The following is a 17,392-nucleotide window of genomic DNA, read 5'->3' as shown; positions in this document are numbered from 1 at the left end:
ACATCCAGAGAATTTCCGTAAATATCAGCTATCACAATTGTGCAGGTTATGGCAATGTGGGTGTATGATTAGGGGAAAATCCTCAAATACCTTTAACCTAACTTTAGAGAGAAAGTGTTTTGCCAGTTTTCAGACTTTTTCCTTTATTTTCCCTTTTTGCTTTCATCTTCTCTTTTTTTTTTTTTTCAAAACTTTCCTTCTCCAATCCTTTTTTTTTTTTTTTTTTAATGGTACTGGGGATTGGATCCAGGGGCACATTACCTAAACTGAGCTATATCCCCATATCCCCAGACCTTTCTACTTTTTAAATTCTGAAATAGGGTCTCCCTAAATTGTTGAGTCTGGCCCTGAACTTGTGATACTTCTGCCTCAGCCTCTCCAGTCACTGGGATTAAAGGTATGTGCCACCATGCCCAGAGCTTCTCCTGCCAATCTTTGCCTACTCGTTCCTATTTAAAGTTTTAAATATTATTCAACAGTATCTGTGTACTGGGCATGTGGCACATACCTATAAAGTAATCCCAGGACTTAGAAAGCTGAAAAAGGAGGATTGCAAATTTGAGGTCAGCCTCAGCAATTTAGCAAGGCTCTAAGCAACTTAGTGAGACCCTGTCCCAAAATTAAAAATTTAAAAAGACTGGGGATGTGACTCAGTGGTAAAGCATCCTGGGTTTAATTACCAGTCCAAAAAAAAAAAAAAAATTTGTAGATGTGTGTGATTACCAATAGATATGTTATTCATTGTAAAAGATTCTTGTTTGTATGCTAGAAATCACTTAGTCTCAATTTAATAATTTACTATAAAAATTTCCAAAGAAGAAAAAAGGAAGGAATCTTTTTAGTTGTCTGAAACTTACATCACCATTAGGAAACTGAATCCAAAGTAGTGGGGAGTTCTCTGAAGAAATTTATTAATTTGTTCTTTTCTTCTTTTTGTGTTTAAAAGTACTATAAAGACTTCTATGCTAAAAATTTTTTAAAGAAAAGGACAGAGTCTGATCGCTTTCCATTTTGCTCCATGCTATTCCCAGAAACTAAAAACTGCTGGAGCTAACTGTGTTGGCACATGCCTGCTGTAATCCCAGTACCTCAGGAGGCAGAGGAGGAGAATTGCAAATTCAAGACCAGTCTCTCCGATTTAGCAAGACCCTGTCTCCAAAGAAAAACAAATTAAAAAAGGTCTGTGGATGGAGCTCAGGGGTAGAGCACCCCTGGGTTCAATTCCCAGTACCAAAAAAAAAGGCTGGATTTGAGTGATTCAAGACCACGTGACACAAGTTATTTTATCAGTAATTCCTTCTAAATCTTTACCAAGGGCAGAAAATTTGTCTCCATAAAGCCAAGCCTGTCAGTTAATTCACCTTGTACTTAATTATTTTCGAGATGAACTCCTGGAGCCCTTCTGCCTGCTTCTGTTCCATCCTATTTCTGGAGTAGGTGCTTCCCAGGTTTGCTATGTAGCGGTCATCCTACAGCTTCCGTTCGCCATCCCATCCCCCTGAGATTTTCCTTTTCTATTTTTCTCTGTGGGATTGCCTATTTGCTGGACTGCATATCGTTTTTTAGCTTGGCTTCTAAATCTGACTTAAGAAACTTGATGCTGTTCTGAGACTTATTTCTTTCAAATGTACCTTCATAAAGTAAACTTTTAGAAATCTTTATCCACAGGATTCTAAAATTTCAAGACATGCTTTGCTATTACCCGTTCCCTGTCCCCTCATTCTTTATAGAGGGTACAGTGAGTCCTTTCAATCTTCTAGTTTCATTTCCTCCAGTTCTGAATTGTTTTTGTTTTTCTTGTACCAGAGATTGAACCCAGGGTTGCTTAACCACTGAGCCACATCCCCAGCCCTTTTTAATATTTTATTCTGAGGGCTGGGGCTGTGGCTCAGTGGTAGAGCACTTGCCTAGCATGTGTGAAGTACTGGATTCGATCCTCAGCACCAAATTAAAAAATAAAAACATAAAGTTAGATTTTATTCTGAGACAGGATCTCAATAAGTTGCTTAGTGCCTTGCTAAGTTGCTGAGACTGTCTTTGAACTTCTGGTCCTCCTGCTTCAGCCTCCCAATCTGCTGGGATTACAGGCAAGTGCCACTGTTTCTGGCCCCTGAATATTTTTTTTTAAAGAGAGAGTGAGAGAGGAGAGAGAGAGAGAATTTTTTAATATTTACTTTTTAGTTCTCGGCGGACACAACATCTTTGTTGGTATGTGGTGCTGAGGATCGAACCCGGGCCGCACGCATGCCAGGCGAGCGCGCTACCGCTTCAGCCACATCCCCAGCCCCCCTGAATATTTTTAATAGTGTACCTTTTGCTTAAAAAAAAAAAAAAAAAAAAGTTATACTGTTTTCCCTCAAGTTCCTTTTTGGTCTCTTTATCTACTTTAGCATCTGTTTTATATACAGGCTTTCCTCAATTATCTGATCATGTGGCTCCCACATTGAAGAGAGGGGCATCAGGAGGCCAACTGGAAGCTGTCTATGAACACTGAGGCTTTTCAACATATGCAATGCACATGCACTGATTAGCACAGATGTTACTTTCTGGTACAGGAACATCCAAATGTTGATATTTATGTTAGGTCTTTCTTCCTGTGGTGGTCAATTTTTTCAGAAACTCCTACCAGGAATGGGCAAAAACTTGGCTACATCTTTCAGTGAGCCAAGAGGATCAAATCCTAGTCTGGAAGATGGACGGGAGTCTTACTATTCAGTGTTCAAACTTTTTGCTCAATTTATAACTTTTGATTCAACCTTACTCTCACTTCTAGGTATGGCTGATGTCCCTGAGTCTATAAACCTACTTTCTGTTAAGTTAATCTCCTGTTTTATCCTGGACATGAGGAAAGCCGTAACCTTGTTTTACAGAGGGGGATAGGAGGATCTAATTTCTCTTTCCATTTTCACCCAATCTCTATTTTTTCGGCATCGTCCCACATCCCTGCCTTCAGAGCTTTTCTGGAATCAGGTGGTATGAACTGTGCTGCTTGTTTTGTCTCATTGTAAGAATTGTCTCATCTGCTAGGAGAGTTACAGTAGTCCATTGGCTGCTCAGCTATCAAAAGACATGCTGTTGACATTTCTTTTCTCCTTTAGTCAGTTGTCTTATTCTATATTCTTCCTAGGTATAGAGTTTTAAGTTTTTTTTAATGAGTAAACCATTATTTATCCATCCATCCCTATTTATGAATGTTTAGGCTATTTTCCATTTTCCTCTATTTCAAAACAGTGCAGTAAAGAACATCTTTGTATAGTTGGTTTTGGCCACAGGAATAAGGATTTCTCTAGGTTTGAAGGATACACCTAGAAAAAGAATGTATTCTGCATGTTTTTAGTTTTTGTGGGTACAATAGTTCTCTAGAAATAGTTATACCAAAATTGTTCTTTCATAAACAGTATATAAATTCCAGTTATCCACATTCTCTCCAACACATTTAATTAGAAGTCAACCCTACACTTTATTTTGTGTGGTGTGTATGGTGCTGGGGATCAAACCCAGGGCCTCCTGTGTGACAAGCATTCACTCTACCACTGAGTCACACTCCAAGTCCAACCCTTCATGTTTTTAAGATCTAACTGGGATACTTTATCCCTTTAATGATTACTTCAAAGTATCCTGTCCTTCCACTAACTCCTACACTGGTTAATGTAATTCCTGGCTGTCCTTCTAGATGTTCACATTTTTGAGATCAAAGTCTGCACTCATTTAATTCATCTTTTCCATTCTACCAACTGGCAGAGCACCTAGCACATGATGAAGTAGTCATTAATGATGGTGAACTGCACTGAATTATACTACAGTTGCTTAAAAAATGACTTACTGCCCCAGCAAGATAATCCCCTTGAGGATCAGCCTTATATCTTATTTATTTTAATGACCCTCATAATAACAAATACAGTGTCTGTGAACAGGCACTCAGTAAATTCCTGTTGATCAAAGAGTAAATTTCAGAGAAAGTCAGATCTTCTGGAGAACCCACCACATTTAGTAAAATAAAAAATTGTACAACTTAGTTCATACTCCTTTTCGGAGGTCTCATACTGACTAATTCAGCTGCTAACCCATTCACTTTAGTAAAGGCAACAGAAGAAAACACTAGGAATCTAAAAGCAACAACTAATAAATGTATATACCATATTCAGAGAGTGACAAACAAACCTTCTAAATTGATAGTATATTTGGAAAAAAAATGAGAAAAAATTAATAAAATTACCTTCTCTGTCTTTCTTTTTTAATCTTTTTCTTCTCCTGTCTATGGTTGCAACTTCAGACTTCAAAGACATGTAATATTTTCTGATTTCCTGTAATTTTTCTTGAAGAAAAGAGATTCTCTCTGTACTATTCATATTATCTAATTCATCTAAAAGGGAAAAAATTTATTTTAAAATCTATGACAAAAAAGATAGCAGTTCTATCAAAAATCTAAATCATAAGTGAACAAAAAGTTTAGTTTATTAAAGCATACCATAATAAGCTCAATAAGGCTCTTTAAAAAGGTAAGATATGAATTAAATTCATGATTAAGCATCCTTACATATCCAAAATTTCCATACTCAACATGCATTACATAAATGAACACAAAGTAACCCTTTATAGATAAGTATTATTTTAAATTACTGATATGACAAAAGGCGCCTCAGTTTAATCAATTTATATCAGACTGGTTCTTTTTTTTGGTACTGGGGATTAAACCCAGGGACACTTCACCACTAAACCACATCTCCTGCCCTTTATTTTATAATTAGTGACAGGGTCTTGCCAAGGCACTTAGAGTCTTGCTAAGTTGCTAAGGATGGCCTCAAACTTTTGATCCTCCAGAGCCCATGGGATCACAGGTGTGCGCCACCACACCCGGCCATGTGTCTTTTTTTTTTTTTAGTTATACATGGGCACAATATCTTTATTTTGTTTATTTATTTTTATGTGGTGCTGAGGATCAAACCCAGGGTCTCACACATTGACAGGCGAGTGCTCTACTGCTGAGCCACAACCCCAACCCCATATGTGTCTTCTTAACTGACAATCTCATCAATATTTATCAAGTTAATCTTATAAAAAGTTACAGATTTGTATTTAAGATAACAAGTAGTGATTAATGATTTGGAATACATAAATAATTTGTTAAGCATTATTCCTTATTAAGTTGGCATTTTAAATATACTCCACTTTACAATATATATTCATGTTATCCATAAGCTGCTTACTGAGTTGAAAGCTCCACTTATATGTCCTAGGAGATGAATTTGGATGTTTTTCTCTGTGTTTCTCTTTCTCTCCATCTTTGATATGAGGGGAGATTCTTGCAGGTGATCGTGTAAGCTTCTGAGGCTTAGACACACTAAGGTGTTTCACTGGGGTACATTTACTTGAATTGTCCACAGCTGGGAGATCTTCACTATCACTGCTTTGTCCTGTAACAACAAAAACAAGTTTACTTGGAGACTATCAATGATAAAAACCTAAATGCAACAGACTCAGCAGTTACACTTCTTTTTTACACACACATAGATTTTAATGATTTCCAAAAAAAAAAAAAAATTGTTAATCTAGAAAAAAAAACGCAGTGCATTTTCAGCAATATTATTGCCAGAGACTCTGTCTGCTCAGTCCACACATAAGTAGTAGTTGCCTTCTATGGTGATATGGTTTCTCTGTACTAATTCCCAAAACATTACAGCAGGGAAGTATAGGCTGAATTGTTGCACAAAGGAACATTTACTCCCCAGATCCCACCGGTCTCTCCTGTACCCGCTTCCTGGGCAGCCTTCCTGATGAAGCTTTATTGATTTGATTCAAAGTTTCTTGAGGAATCCAACTCATGTCAACATCTTTCTGACTTGATGTACCCATTTCTACTTTCTGTATGTGTCTCTTGCACTTTCTAGATTCTAGGAGTTGATGAAGGCCAACACCAGAAGTCCAAGACCAGCAAGGAACATATACATAATGTTTCTCCATCTAACCCATCTTCTCTTTTAATAACTGTAACCAGTTGATTGAAGACAGCATCTTGGAATACATTGCCATTCAAGTCTTTGTAGTTCAGATTGATGACCAGAGCAAAGGGTCGTCTACCCATGGGCTCTGCAGGAATGAATACTCAAAATTGGCCTGTCTCTGGGGTGGTACTACAGTGTTCAGAGGAAGAGCTTTGAAATTCTGGATATAAAACTGATAGTCCTGAGGATAACGAAATGAGGCATCTAGGGATTCGACAATAAAATCTTCTGTACCCTTGTTTGTAAAGCCTACCAAGAACCTCACTATGTTATTTGCTGGAAAATCTTCTCCTTTCAGAAACAAGATAGTTGTATCTGCATTTGGTGATGCTTCAGAAGAAGATAAATCTTCTTCCTCTGATTCATCTTCTGCTAAATCTATGGGTTCATCTTCTTCTACCTCAGCTTCATCATCTTCATCTTCAATTATTGAATCTTCCACTGTTTCTTCATCCTCTCTAAGATACTGAGCCACTGCTAATGAGCCAGCAAGAGAAGCAGAAGCAGGCGGGGGAGGAGTCTCATGGCACTGTCAATCCAGTCCCAGTCAGCGAGTGCTCCTGGCGGCTCTGGTGTTACTCTTCATCCCCAGTTACACTTCTTAGTATGATATCGGCAATCTCATATTAGAAATACTTTTGGTTTTCCCGTAAAACACATTGGAATTGTCAATTTTATTTCCTTTTTTTTTTAAGCTCTACCCCTTACCTCTGACCTAACTTCACTCTCTAAAGCCAACCTTGCCTTCTACTAAAAAGGCAAAGTTGAGGTTTACACATTCAATTTCCAAGCCCCTTTCCTACCTGTATTTGTCCTTATTGTCTTTTTATTTTTTTTTGGTTTCAAAAAAGAGTTTCTGGACAAGCTGATCTCTTCAGCTACGCTCTTAAGACCAGCTGTACCAGCTCCTCTCCAACAACCAATGTCAACTGTCTGTATTCTCTTCTTTGGTTCCCAGAGTACACAGCATGCTTAGATCTTTCCACCCTTGGAAAAAGAGAAGAAGGGAAGAGGAGAAGACCTCGCCCTTTAACTGGCACCTCTTTTCTTTGGAAGAGAAACTCTTGTTAACCTGACTTCCATAGTCTAACCACACCTCTATGCTGTGGTTAGGGTCCCAAACTTAAACTACTGGTTCAACTCAATTATGTATTTTAATCCTACTTGAATATTCTACAGCATTTGAAACTTCTTATTCAAATCTCCTAGTGTTTACTAACTTCAATTTATCTCTGGTGAGTTTCCACACTCTTCCTCCTGGCCCACATAAAGGGTTATGCCACACTGTTTTTGTTCCTTTTTCTGCTCATTCTTTTAATTCTTTCATGGTAACCTCATTCTCTTTCGAGTCTCTGACAACTATCTTCTATTTTTTTTTTTTTAAAGAGAGAGTGAGAGAGAGAGGGGGACAGAGAGAGAGAGAGAGAGAGAGAGAGAGAGAGAGAGAGAGAGAGAGAGAGAGATTTTTTAAATATTTATTTATTTTTTCTTAGTTCTCGGTGGACACAACATCTTTGTTGGTATGTGGTGCTGAGGATCGAACCCGAGCTACACGCATGCCAGGCAAGCGCGCTACCGCTTGAGCCACATCCCCAGCCCTGACAACTATCTTCTAAAATCCGACTGATTTCTAAGCCCAGATCCTTATTTCCCTAATGTTGGGTACGTTTAAACATTCTCCAAATTTCTCTTCCTATAGCCTGCTACTACTCCCATATTCCATATCTCAGGTAACTAATTCCTCATACTTGACCAATCCTAATGATTTTATTTATTTATCTTATTAACTAAATCCTAGTGATTTTATTTACCAAATCTCTTTAATTATTTCCTCTTTCACTGCTTTTTAAACCAGATTCTAGTAAAATTAGTCATGTCCTTTCATCCTTTTTTTTTGGAACCAGGGATTGAACTTAGGGGAACTCGACCACTTAGCCACATCCCTAGCCCTATTTTGTATTTTATTTAGAGACAGGGTCTCACTGAGTTGCTTAGTGCCTCACTTTTCCTGAGGCTGACTTTGAACTCGTGATCCTCCTACCTCAGCCTCCTGAGCCTCTGGGATTACAAGCGTGAGCCCTTATACCTGGCCTCCTTTTTTAATCTTCTAAACTTTGTATCTGAAATAATCTTCAAATCTACAAACATTACCCATATTATTTTCTCACCCAATTGCTACACTAGAGTACTTCAGTGTGTGATATTTCTACAGACAACATTCTCTGTGTCAGTTATCTGCTGCTGTATTACAAATTAGTCCCAAACTTAGCAGTTTAAAACTGCAAATGTGTTCATTATCTCACACAATTTTTGATTATCAGAATCTGGGAGCAGATTGTATGGTCTGGCTCAGGAATCTTGTGAGGTTACACTTGAACTTTTAGCCAGGGCTTTTGTCTTTTAAAACTTGACTGAGGCTGGAAGATATTCTTCCAAAGTGGCTCACTCACTCTCTCAAGCTATTGGTACAGTGCCCCCAGTTCTTCAACATACGGGCCTCTGGACAAACTGCTTGAATATCTTCCCAACAGCAGACTTCCCCTAGAACAAGCCATCCAATGGAGAATAGGGAGGAATTCAGTGCCTTTTATGACCTATTTTCCAGAGTCACACTCTGTCACTGCCACTTTGTTAGAAATGGGACATTGAGTTCACACTAAATGGGAGGGGATTTAGGTTTTCTTTCTTTCTTCTTCTTTTTTTTTTAATATTTATATTTTAGGTGTAGATGGACACAACACAATGCCTTTATTTTTATGTGGTGCTGAGGATCGAACCCAGGTCCTGCCCGTGCTAGGCGAGCGCTCTACCACTGAGCCACAATCCCAGCCCCTAGGTTTTATTTCTTGAAGAGAAAAGTATCAATGTATATGTGGATATTTATTAAAATACCACACTCCTACAGAATGATGATAAAGCATCAATATCAGAAAGTTAGCACAGATATATTACTATCATCTAATCCTCAGATCTCCAGTTGCCCCAATTATACCCTTTATAGCAGAGTATCCAGTGAAAACCATGTATTGCATCTAGTTGCCACATCTCTGTCTCTAAAGTCTCCTTCATGCTGGAACATTTCCTCTTTCCTCAATGTTCATGACCTTTTTAATTTTGAAGATTATAGGTTAGTTATTTTATAGAATATCCTTTAGCTTAAATTTGTTGATGCTGCCTCATGATTAGATTCACATTATGCATCTTTGATAGGAATATCACATATGTGGCTGCTAATGTACAGTGGGATACTGTTTCAATAAGGATGGTGTTCACTTTGACTATTTGACAAGGTGGTGACTGCCAGGCTTGTCCACTGTAACATTACTCACATTCCCTTTGTAATTCCTAAGACTTTTATATACTCATCTCCTATCACGCTCTTTTCCTTAGACTACACTGTATAGCTGACAGTAACCCCTGACTATTAAAATGCCTTTTATCCTGTGTAAATCATATGTTCTTTCCTTGAACTATGTGTCTGTTGTAACCTAGAACTTCCTTTTTAGACTTGTATGAAGGCATATTTTAGAGGTTAAACTTTTAATCTGTCAAAATCAACTGCATTTATTTCTACCACATTCTCTTATTTAATTTTATTCATTGCACAAAATTTTTTTCATGTAATCTAATCCATTCATATAGATTTACTAATTTTTTTAATCAATAAGAATTGCCCTTATTTCTCCATGTTTTAAAATTACCATACTATCTACAAATTAGCTTTTTTTTTTTTTTTTTTTTTTAGCTCAGAGGAAAACATTCCCTGCAAAAATGTAAATTTATCTACTTTTTTTTTTTTTTTTTTTTTTTTTTGGTGTGTGTGTGTGTGTGGTACTGGGGATTGAACCCAGGGCCTTGTACATGTAAGGCAAGCACTCTACCAACTGTGCTATATCCTTAGCTCCTTTATATATTTTTAACACCAGAGTAATTGTATTTTTCTTTTGAGTCCCTAATATTTTGCACTAATATTAAACTGCTTTCCATAAGAAATACACATAAGTATAAAAATAATTGCACCTATCCCAGTTCTAAGTAAAATTGATATGTACCTTCAGATTAAAGTTGATGAAAAAATATAATAAACTAGATTTATTTTTAAACAGACACAAACCAGGATCAAAACCAGCGAACTGCTGAAATGACTACCACCCTACAGAAGCCAGCACTGAAAAGCACTGACCTGCTCCATTCTTGTCATTTTTGGCTACAGCACTTGTTCGCTTTGGGGTGCGCTTTTGTTTTTTTGCCATTAATCCACTATTTCCATCGCTTGGCCTTTTCTGACCTGAAATAAAGGGAAAGAGATAATTTGAAAACAACACAAAAAATATTTTATTATATAAATTGAAAATTATATAATTTGAAAACAACACAAAAAACATTTATTCATCTATGTACTCTACATTTACTTCTCTATAAACACTTTTTATTTTGGTACTGAGAATTGACCTCAGGGACACTTGACCACCAAGCCACATCCCCAGCCCTATTTTGTATTTTATTTAGAGACAGGGTCTCACTGAATTGCTTAGTGCCTCGCTTTTGCTGAAGCTGGCTTTGAACTTATAATCCTCCTGCCTCAGCCTCCCGAGCCACTAGGATTACACGCGTGCACCACCACTCCTGGCTATATATACATTTTTAAAGATTCTTTATTTATTTATTTTAATTAGATATATATGACAGCAGAATGCACTTTGATTCGTTGTACACAATTGCAGCACAACTTTTCATTTCTCTGTACACAATGTAGTGTTGCACCATATGTGCACTCATACATGTACCTAGGGTAATAATGGTCATCGCATTCCACCAGCTTTCTTGCCCCCACGCCCCCTTAAATACACATTTTTAAAAGAGAAAAGAAAAAAAGATGGTACTTAAAAATCAGCAGTACCTGAAACTCTTAACTTTTACTTTAACTTGTACAAAGGCAAGTGTTTCCCTGGCAAGCCTTACCTTTCTCCCTGCTCTCTTGTTCCTGTACAATTATATTGCAAGTACCAGTGGCAGCACTGGCTTCAAACCCATTTGCTGATTCCCTCTCACAGAGACCTTCTTGAGACTCTTCAGCAATGCTGTCAACCTCGATTGTTATGTCACTCTCACTTTTTACACTTCGAGACTCATCCTGAGAGAGAGTAAGTGGTGAAGCTGCTGAGAAGTTATGCTGAGCTGCAGGAGGGAGGGCAGGTGGGACAGAAACAAGGGAGTTGCACTCAGAGCTCTCAACTACCACCTCCTCAATGCTGGTCTTTTCCTTCTCATCCAGATCATCCAAATCTACTTCATGGCACACCAAGGTTTCGGGCCCAATCAGAGGCATTGCCTCTTCCTCTTCTTTCAGTGGTGTATTCACAGTTTCTTCAGCTGGACTATCAAGTTTTTCACCACTGGACTCTTGAGCACATTGGTTCGACTCTGCTGTTAATGATGGCATTCCTTCATTTTCTGTTTCAAAGTGCTGTTCGAAATTTAAGTTTTTTATTCCCTCAGATCCAATACAATCACCAGTCCTTTCTTGAGACACACTATTTGTCATTTCTGTTCCATTCTCCAGTCTTATTTTTTTCTCTGGTGATGACTGTCCTAATATTTTCCTTTTCAACTTTTTTTCTTTCCCATATTGGTCAATTTCATCTTCAGTAGCACAAGAAAAGTTTTTACCATCTAATGAGGAAAATTCAAGACTATGAGTTTCTGTGTGAGATTCACTTCCTGCTTCATCCGGGTTAAATGATGAAATCTTTATAATTTCTAAAGAAAGATCTTTTGTTTTGCTTCGCCTTCCCTTTCCTTTAGGAGATTTTTCTGCCTCTTTCTTAACTTCTTCTACTTGTTCCACTTTGTTTCCAAATATCTGCACTATTTGTTCATTCTCTCCAACTTCTAACTTCAGGGTTTCTAAAGGCTGCATTTGAGTCCTATCATTTTCTTTTAATATATGTGCAGCAATCTTTGGATTTTCTTCATCTAGTTTATCATCATTCAAATTTTCATCTTTTTCGAGTTCTTCCTTAATATCAGGAGAGAGTTCTTCATTTATCAAATTCTTTTCTAAAGGATCTTCTGTTTCACTATCAGATGAGCAAGAGTCTGCAAGAGAAAAATTATTATACTATACAGGCTTTTATCTTAATTACCAATGTAATCTTATAACAAAAATCTTACAAAATATAATCAAAACCCTTAATCATCTACTTCCAAATACTCCTCACACAAATTTCCTACATAAAATAAGCTATAACATTTGTGACAAAAATTTAGAAGAAGGGGATTTCAAACTAAACTCTGTGAAGATACAGTAAATAGCATATTACTATCTCAATGATATATAAAAAGCTGTTTGGTCATTTTCCTTAGTATCATATTTAGGTTACAATAGCATGTAGCAAAGTCAAATGACAAGTACTAAGAAGTTAGTATGTTAAGCAGTTTGATCTAAGATCTAGTATGTACTAATATTAACCATTTTGGGTCCTAAGAAGGGAATATATGACATTCCATTTTAAACGATTCTGGAAAGATGACTATTTAAAATGAGCAATGTAAATACTCAAAACTTTAAATAGACCAAAAAGTACAAGAAAAGGCACCTACTTGCAAGTAAAATTACTTTTCTTTACATTAGAAAATCCTTAAAATAATAGAATAAGGGGGGTTCTAAAGTTGTATAAGAACTGTAAAACATAAAAATCCTGCCCATATGATGCTCATATCCTGAACAAGTTCAAAAAGGCAAACAATATATTTTTTAAGTGAAAAAATATAAAGTTTCATTTTGTGGTTTTATCATAAAAGAATATAGATGGGGGTTGTTTTGTTTTTGCTTTTTGTGTGTGGTACTAGAAATTGAACCCAATGGTGCTTCCCCTTTCTTTATTTTGAGACAGGTTCTGACCAAGTTGCTGAGGCTGGCCTGGAACTTGTGATCCTCCTGCCTCAGCTTCCCAACTAGCTGGAATTATAGGCATGTGCCACCATGCCTGGTTTTTTTCATGTTTAAAAAACATTTTTTTCATGTTTAAAAAACACCACAACTTTTATACAGAAGTTTAATAAAGCTGCTATGGATAATTCTGTAGTTTGTACACTGCACAAAAGCATGCCCTATGGGGAACCTTTCACTTTGTGGACATCCTGTATTTGTATTTTATGACAGCACTCCAGCAGATGGCAGTAAAGAGAAAAGATGTCCTTTTTAATTTGCACTCAAGCACCACATGAACTAATGACAAATTGTAGTTCAGGACAGTCTCATGAAGGGAGGGACATTTGTAAGATAATCATTTAAAATTTCTTACATTACATGTAAGAATACACAAAATTAGAAAATTGAGGTGAAAGAGTAAAAGAAGAATAAAATATGTTCACCTACAAGCATCACAAAAGACACTTACACTACATTAGTTTGTGGTCTCTGAACAGCACAGTCTTGGCTTTGCTGAATAACACTAAACTTAAAATGGGATACTAGTGCATGCTTTGCAGCAAAGTGTTGCACACATCAGGTCTCATGGATTGTTAATTAATCCTCCATTAAAACATCACTAAATTTTAAATAAAATCTAGTAGCAAATAAGCATTAGCTTTGAATTAAATTTTGTAATTTAAATCATGTGATTAAAACCTAGATAATTTTTACTATGACTCTCTCACACAACAGTAATTTTAACAACAGTTATGTAACACATGATGTTTCAATCAAGGATAGTTGCATGTATGATGGTAGTCCTATAAGATTCTATTGCCTAGTGATGCCATAACCTTCTTGGTTTATGTAAGTGCATTCCATGATATTTATAAGATTATTGCTGCCTAGTGATACTACAACCATCTTGGTTTATATAAGTATACTCTATGATGTTGCACAATGACAATGCTGTTCTCAGAATGTATCCCCATTGTTAAATGACACATGACTATATATGATTTTTTAAAAATCAGTGATCCTCAAAGGTGAGCACCTTCCATTCCATTTGACAGAGGTGAACTGTCTGGCATAGCACTGTGAGCACAGCTGGTACCTGATTTTCCTTCACTGTTTGCTGTCTTAGATAAACCATACGGCATATTTGAAGAAAGGGTTGATTTTAAAGGAGGTCGTCCCCGTTTTGACTTCTGCCTCTCTTCATCCCTTTTTTCATCCTTTTCACTATCTTCTTTATTCTGGGTAACAACAATGACAAAATGCATGAGAATGTCAAATGCCTTAAGAAAAATGAACATTTAAATTCTCTAAGGAAAACTAATAATAATAAATTAAAAAGCTAGTTTATATATGTCAACCCCTAATTTGTGTTTATAGAAAAATCAAGAACAGTTTTCTAATCTATTTATATGAATATGATATTCCATAATTTGTAACCCTGCAATTATTTTGTGAAGCTAGTGCATTGGCAAGCTATACAACTACTCAGCACTCCCCCTGGTTCCTTATTATCCACTGATCAAGACATCAAAAATAGACAATATGCTAGGCAGATCTCTACAGCAAAGGTTGAAAACTGAAGGTACAGGTAAGGCTACAACTTCTAAGCAGATGTGTTTTAAATTTACTATTGCTTCCAGAATTTAAATATCAGATTTTGCATTTTTAAAAATATAGTGGTTCTGGCAGTTGCACTGACAATGATACATAGGCACAGACCAGTGTGTACTTGGGCTAGAGAGTGGGATGTCCACTTCTGATCGGGGACCACCTTTGCGCTAGTGACGAAAGAACAAATTAAAAATGGGTGATGTTGAGAAAGGCAAGAAGATTTTTGTTCCAAAGTGTGCCCAGTGCCACACCATGGAAAAGGGAGGCAAGCACAAGACTGGGCTAAATCTCCATGGACTGTTTGGGCAGAAGACAGGTCAGGCTGCTGGCTTCTCTTACACAGATGCCAACAAGAACAAAGGCATCACCTGGGGAGAAGATACACTGATGGAATATTTGGAGATTCCCAAAAAGTAAGTCCTTGGAACAAAAATGATCTTTGCTGGCATTAAGAAGGGAGAAAGGGCAGACTTAATAGCTTACCTCAAAAAAGCCACTAATGAGTAATAGCTACTTACTGCCTTATTTATTACCAAACAGAAATGTCTCTTGGCTTTCTTATGTACACCATAATTTAATTGATGTGATAAATCAGAAATCAGATCATGAATGACAAAACTATTTTTGTTGGACAACCCTGATTTAAGTAAAAGTGACTTGTAGTTAAATTAATATTTGGTAATACTTCCACTTCAGTAAATTCAGTAAATTAAAGTTATGGTTGGACTTAATTAGTAAGGTTCAGCATTTCACAAAAATCGTGAATGACATCTGAAAAATGGTTTTATATTTAGGTTTACATAACTGATCCTGTGAATATGTTTAAATATAAGGGAAACCCTTTTGCACTCTCAGAACCAAGCATGATTCACATTTGTTTCAATTTGTGTTCATCAGCCTATTAAAGGCAGTGGTTGAAGATAAGGAAGCAGTTTCTATATTTTTGTTGATTATGCCAGTTTAATTAGAATTCCGTGTATCTAAAATGCTGTTCTTTTAGTGTGGTTTATGTATGATATTAAATAAAGAATATTTAACACTTCTCCCATTTTATAGTTGATCTATAAGTTCAGATGCTTTTAAGTCAGCATAATACAATAACAAGTTAGACTTTACTTTTTTTTAATTTTTTAAGACTAAGTTATCATTCAGGATTGTCTTTAAACAACTGTTCAGAAACAATACAATGGAACAGCTATCTAGGTGGTTGGGAGTGGTGCTTTTTACCAACTTATTAGATGGAAAAATTAAGGTAAAAGAGATCAAAATCAGTACAAATTTGTAAAATATGTTACCATAAGATTTAAGACAATTAAAAACAATCTCAGGGCTGGGGGTATGACTCAAGTGGTAGCGTGCCCGCCTGGTATGCGCAGGGCGCTGGGTTCTGTCCTCAGCACCACATAAAAATAAAATAAAGATGTTGTGTCCACCGAAAACTAAAAAAAAAAAAAAAAATATTAAAAAATTCTCTCTTAAAAAAAAATCTCAAATCATGGAAAAAAAAAAGATTGAATTGGGTGTCAACACACTTTAATATGTGTATTAAGAATTGTAATGCAAAAAAACCCAATGTACATGTATAAAGGCATAAATTGGCGTGAACATACTTTATTACAGAGATATGAAAAATTGTGCTCTATATGTATAATAAGGATTGTAATGCATTCCACTGATGTCATGTATTAAAAAAAATAAAATCAATAAAAGATAAATATATAGAGAGAGGTTCCAAATAATAAAATCTGGCAACCTTGGGTCAGCATTGCCCCAACAGAATGATTATTTCCACCCTCTCTAGTGAGAACCAAGTCCTCTATGTATCACTCTGAGTCCTACTTTACCCTCTTCTTATGAAGGCTCTACAGGCATTCGAGTTTTAAAATCAGTGCCCTAGGCATTGCTGGTTTTCATCTCTCTGTGAGATGAGGTGGTAACAAATTTTAAATTTCAGAAATTTTTTTTTAGCACCTGAGTTATAACAGAGAAAATCTGCAACTCTCTTAATAGAATCAAGACAATTATTACAGTAAGAAAACAGATTTATTAAAAAAGCACAACACCTTAAATGTATATTACTAAATGGAAGAAATCAATCAGAAAAGGTTATATGCTGTAATGATTCTAACTATATGACATTCTGGAAAAGGCAAATTTATGCAGACAGTAAAAACATTAGCTGTTGCCAAGGATTAGGAGAGAGTACAAAGAAGAACTGGTCGAGCACAGAATACTCTGTATGACACTTTAACGGTGGGTACCTGTCATTATACATTTGTCCAAACTCAAACTATGTGTGTTATACCTTCCTGTGCTCATTACCCTGTTGTAAACTGGATTCTGATAACTCTGTGTCAATGTAGGCTCATCAATTGTTAACAAATACAATATTCTGGTGGGGGTTGAGGGAGTGACGGTGGGAGAGGTCATATAGGAAATCTCTATATCTTCTCAACTGTTGTAAAAGCAAAACTGCTCTTAAAAAAACAATGTCTTAAAGAAATAATAGAATTTAAATAATTCCTGTACCTATCATAAAGTCTATGAATATAGAAACATACCTTAGCTTTCTTCTTTTGTTTTTTCTTTGGTCCACCTTTGTCCAAAGGCCAGATTATCCTGTCAGCCTTCACCCATTCATCATACCTTAAAATGAAAATTTAAAAATCACTTAGTGATATCCTATTCAAAATATATTCATCAAACAAAAACAACAGTGAGAGAGATTAAAGAGTTTGTTTCCATGTTGACAGAAATGTGAAAGACTCAGAGGTGGGTTTGTGAGTAACGTGTACCAGCCACTATACTAGGTGCTTTGTGTACCAACCATCAACAGGAAAAGCCA

General features: G+C 36.4%; 1 protein-coding gene and 2 pseudogenes across 4 annotated transcripts in view; 1 reads left to right on the top strand and 2 right to left on the bottom strand.

The window, feature by feature from the left end:
* Positions 1-17,392, bottom strand: part of ARID4A (AT-rich interaction domain 4A) — a 75,376-nt gene that overhangs the window by 4,536 nt on the left and 53,448 nt on the right. For both annotated transcript variants that reach the window (XM_081290148.1, XM_081290147.1), the window contains exons 18-23: positions 17,109-17,193; positions 14,033-14,174; positions 10,965-12,101; positions 10,186-10,290; positions 5,208-5,414; positions 4,217-4,363 (exon numbers count right to left, since the gene is read on the bottom strand). In XM_081290148.1, the coding sequence (XP_081146274.1) occupies positions 4,217-4,363; positions 5,208-5,414; positions 10,186-10,290; positions 10,965-12,101; positions 14,033-14,174; positions 17,109-17,193 (1,823 nt within the window). The remainder of the gene's footprint in view (positions 1-4,216; positions 4,364-5,207; positions 5,415-10,185; positions 10,291-10,964; positions 12,102-14,032; positions 14,175-17,108; positions 17,194-17,392) is intronic.
* LOC308647362 (translocon-associated protein subunit alpha-like) lies at positions 5,719-8,150 on the bottom strand (annotated as a pseudogene). Its single transcript has 3 exons — positions 8,089-8,150; positions 6,905-6,989; positions 5,719-6,531 (listed from the first exon to the last, which is right to left on the bottom strand). The product of its transcript is annotated as a translocon-associated protein subunit alpha-like (transcript).
* LOC308646766 (cytochrome c-like) lies at positions 14,740-15,054 on the top strand (annotated as a pseudogene). The gene has a single exon. The product of its transcript is annotated as a cytochrome c-like (transcript).

The sequence above is a fragment of the Spermophilus citellus genome, assembly GCF_964194105.1.
Source record: "Spermophilus citellus genome assembly, chromosome: 4".
NCBI lineage: Eukaryota > Metazoa > Chordata > Mammalia > Rodentia > Sciuridae > Spermophilus > Spermophilus citellus.
The sequence above is the reverse complement of the archived record's forward strand: the minus strand, read 5'-3'. Positions and strand labels throughout refer to the sequence as shown.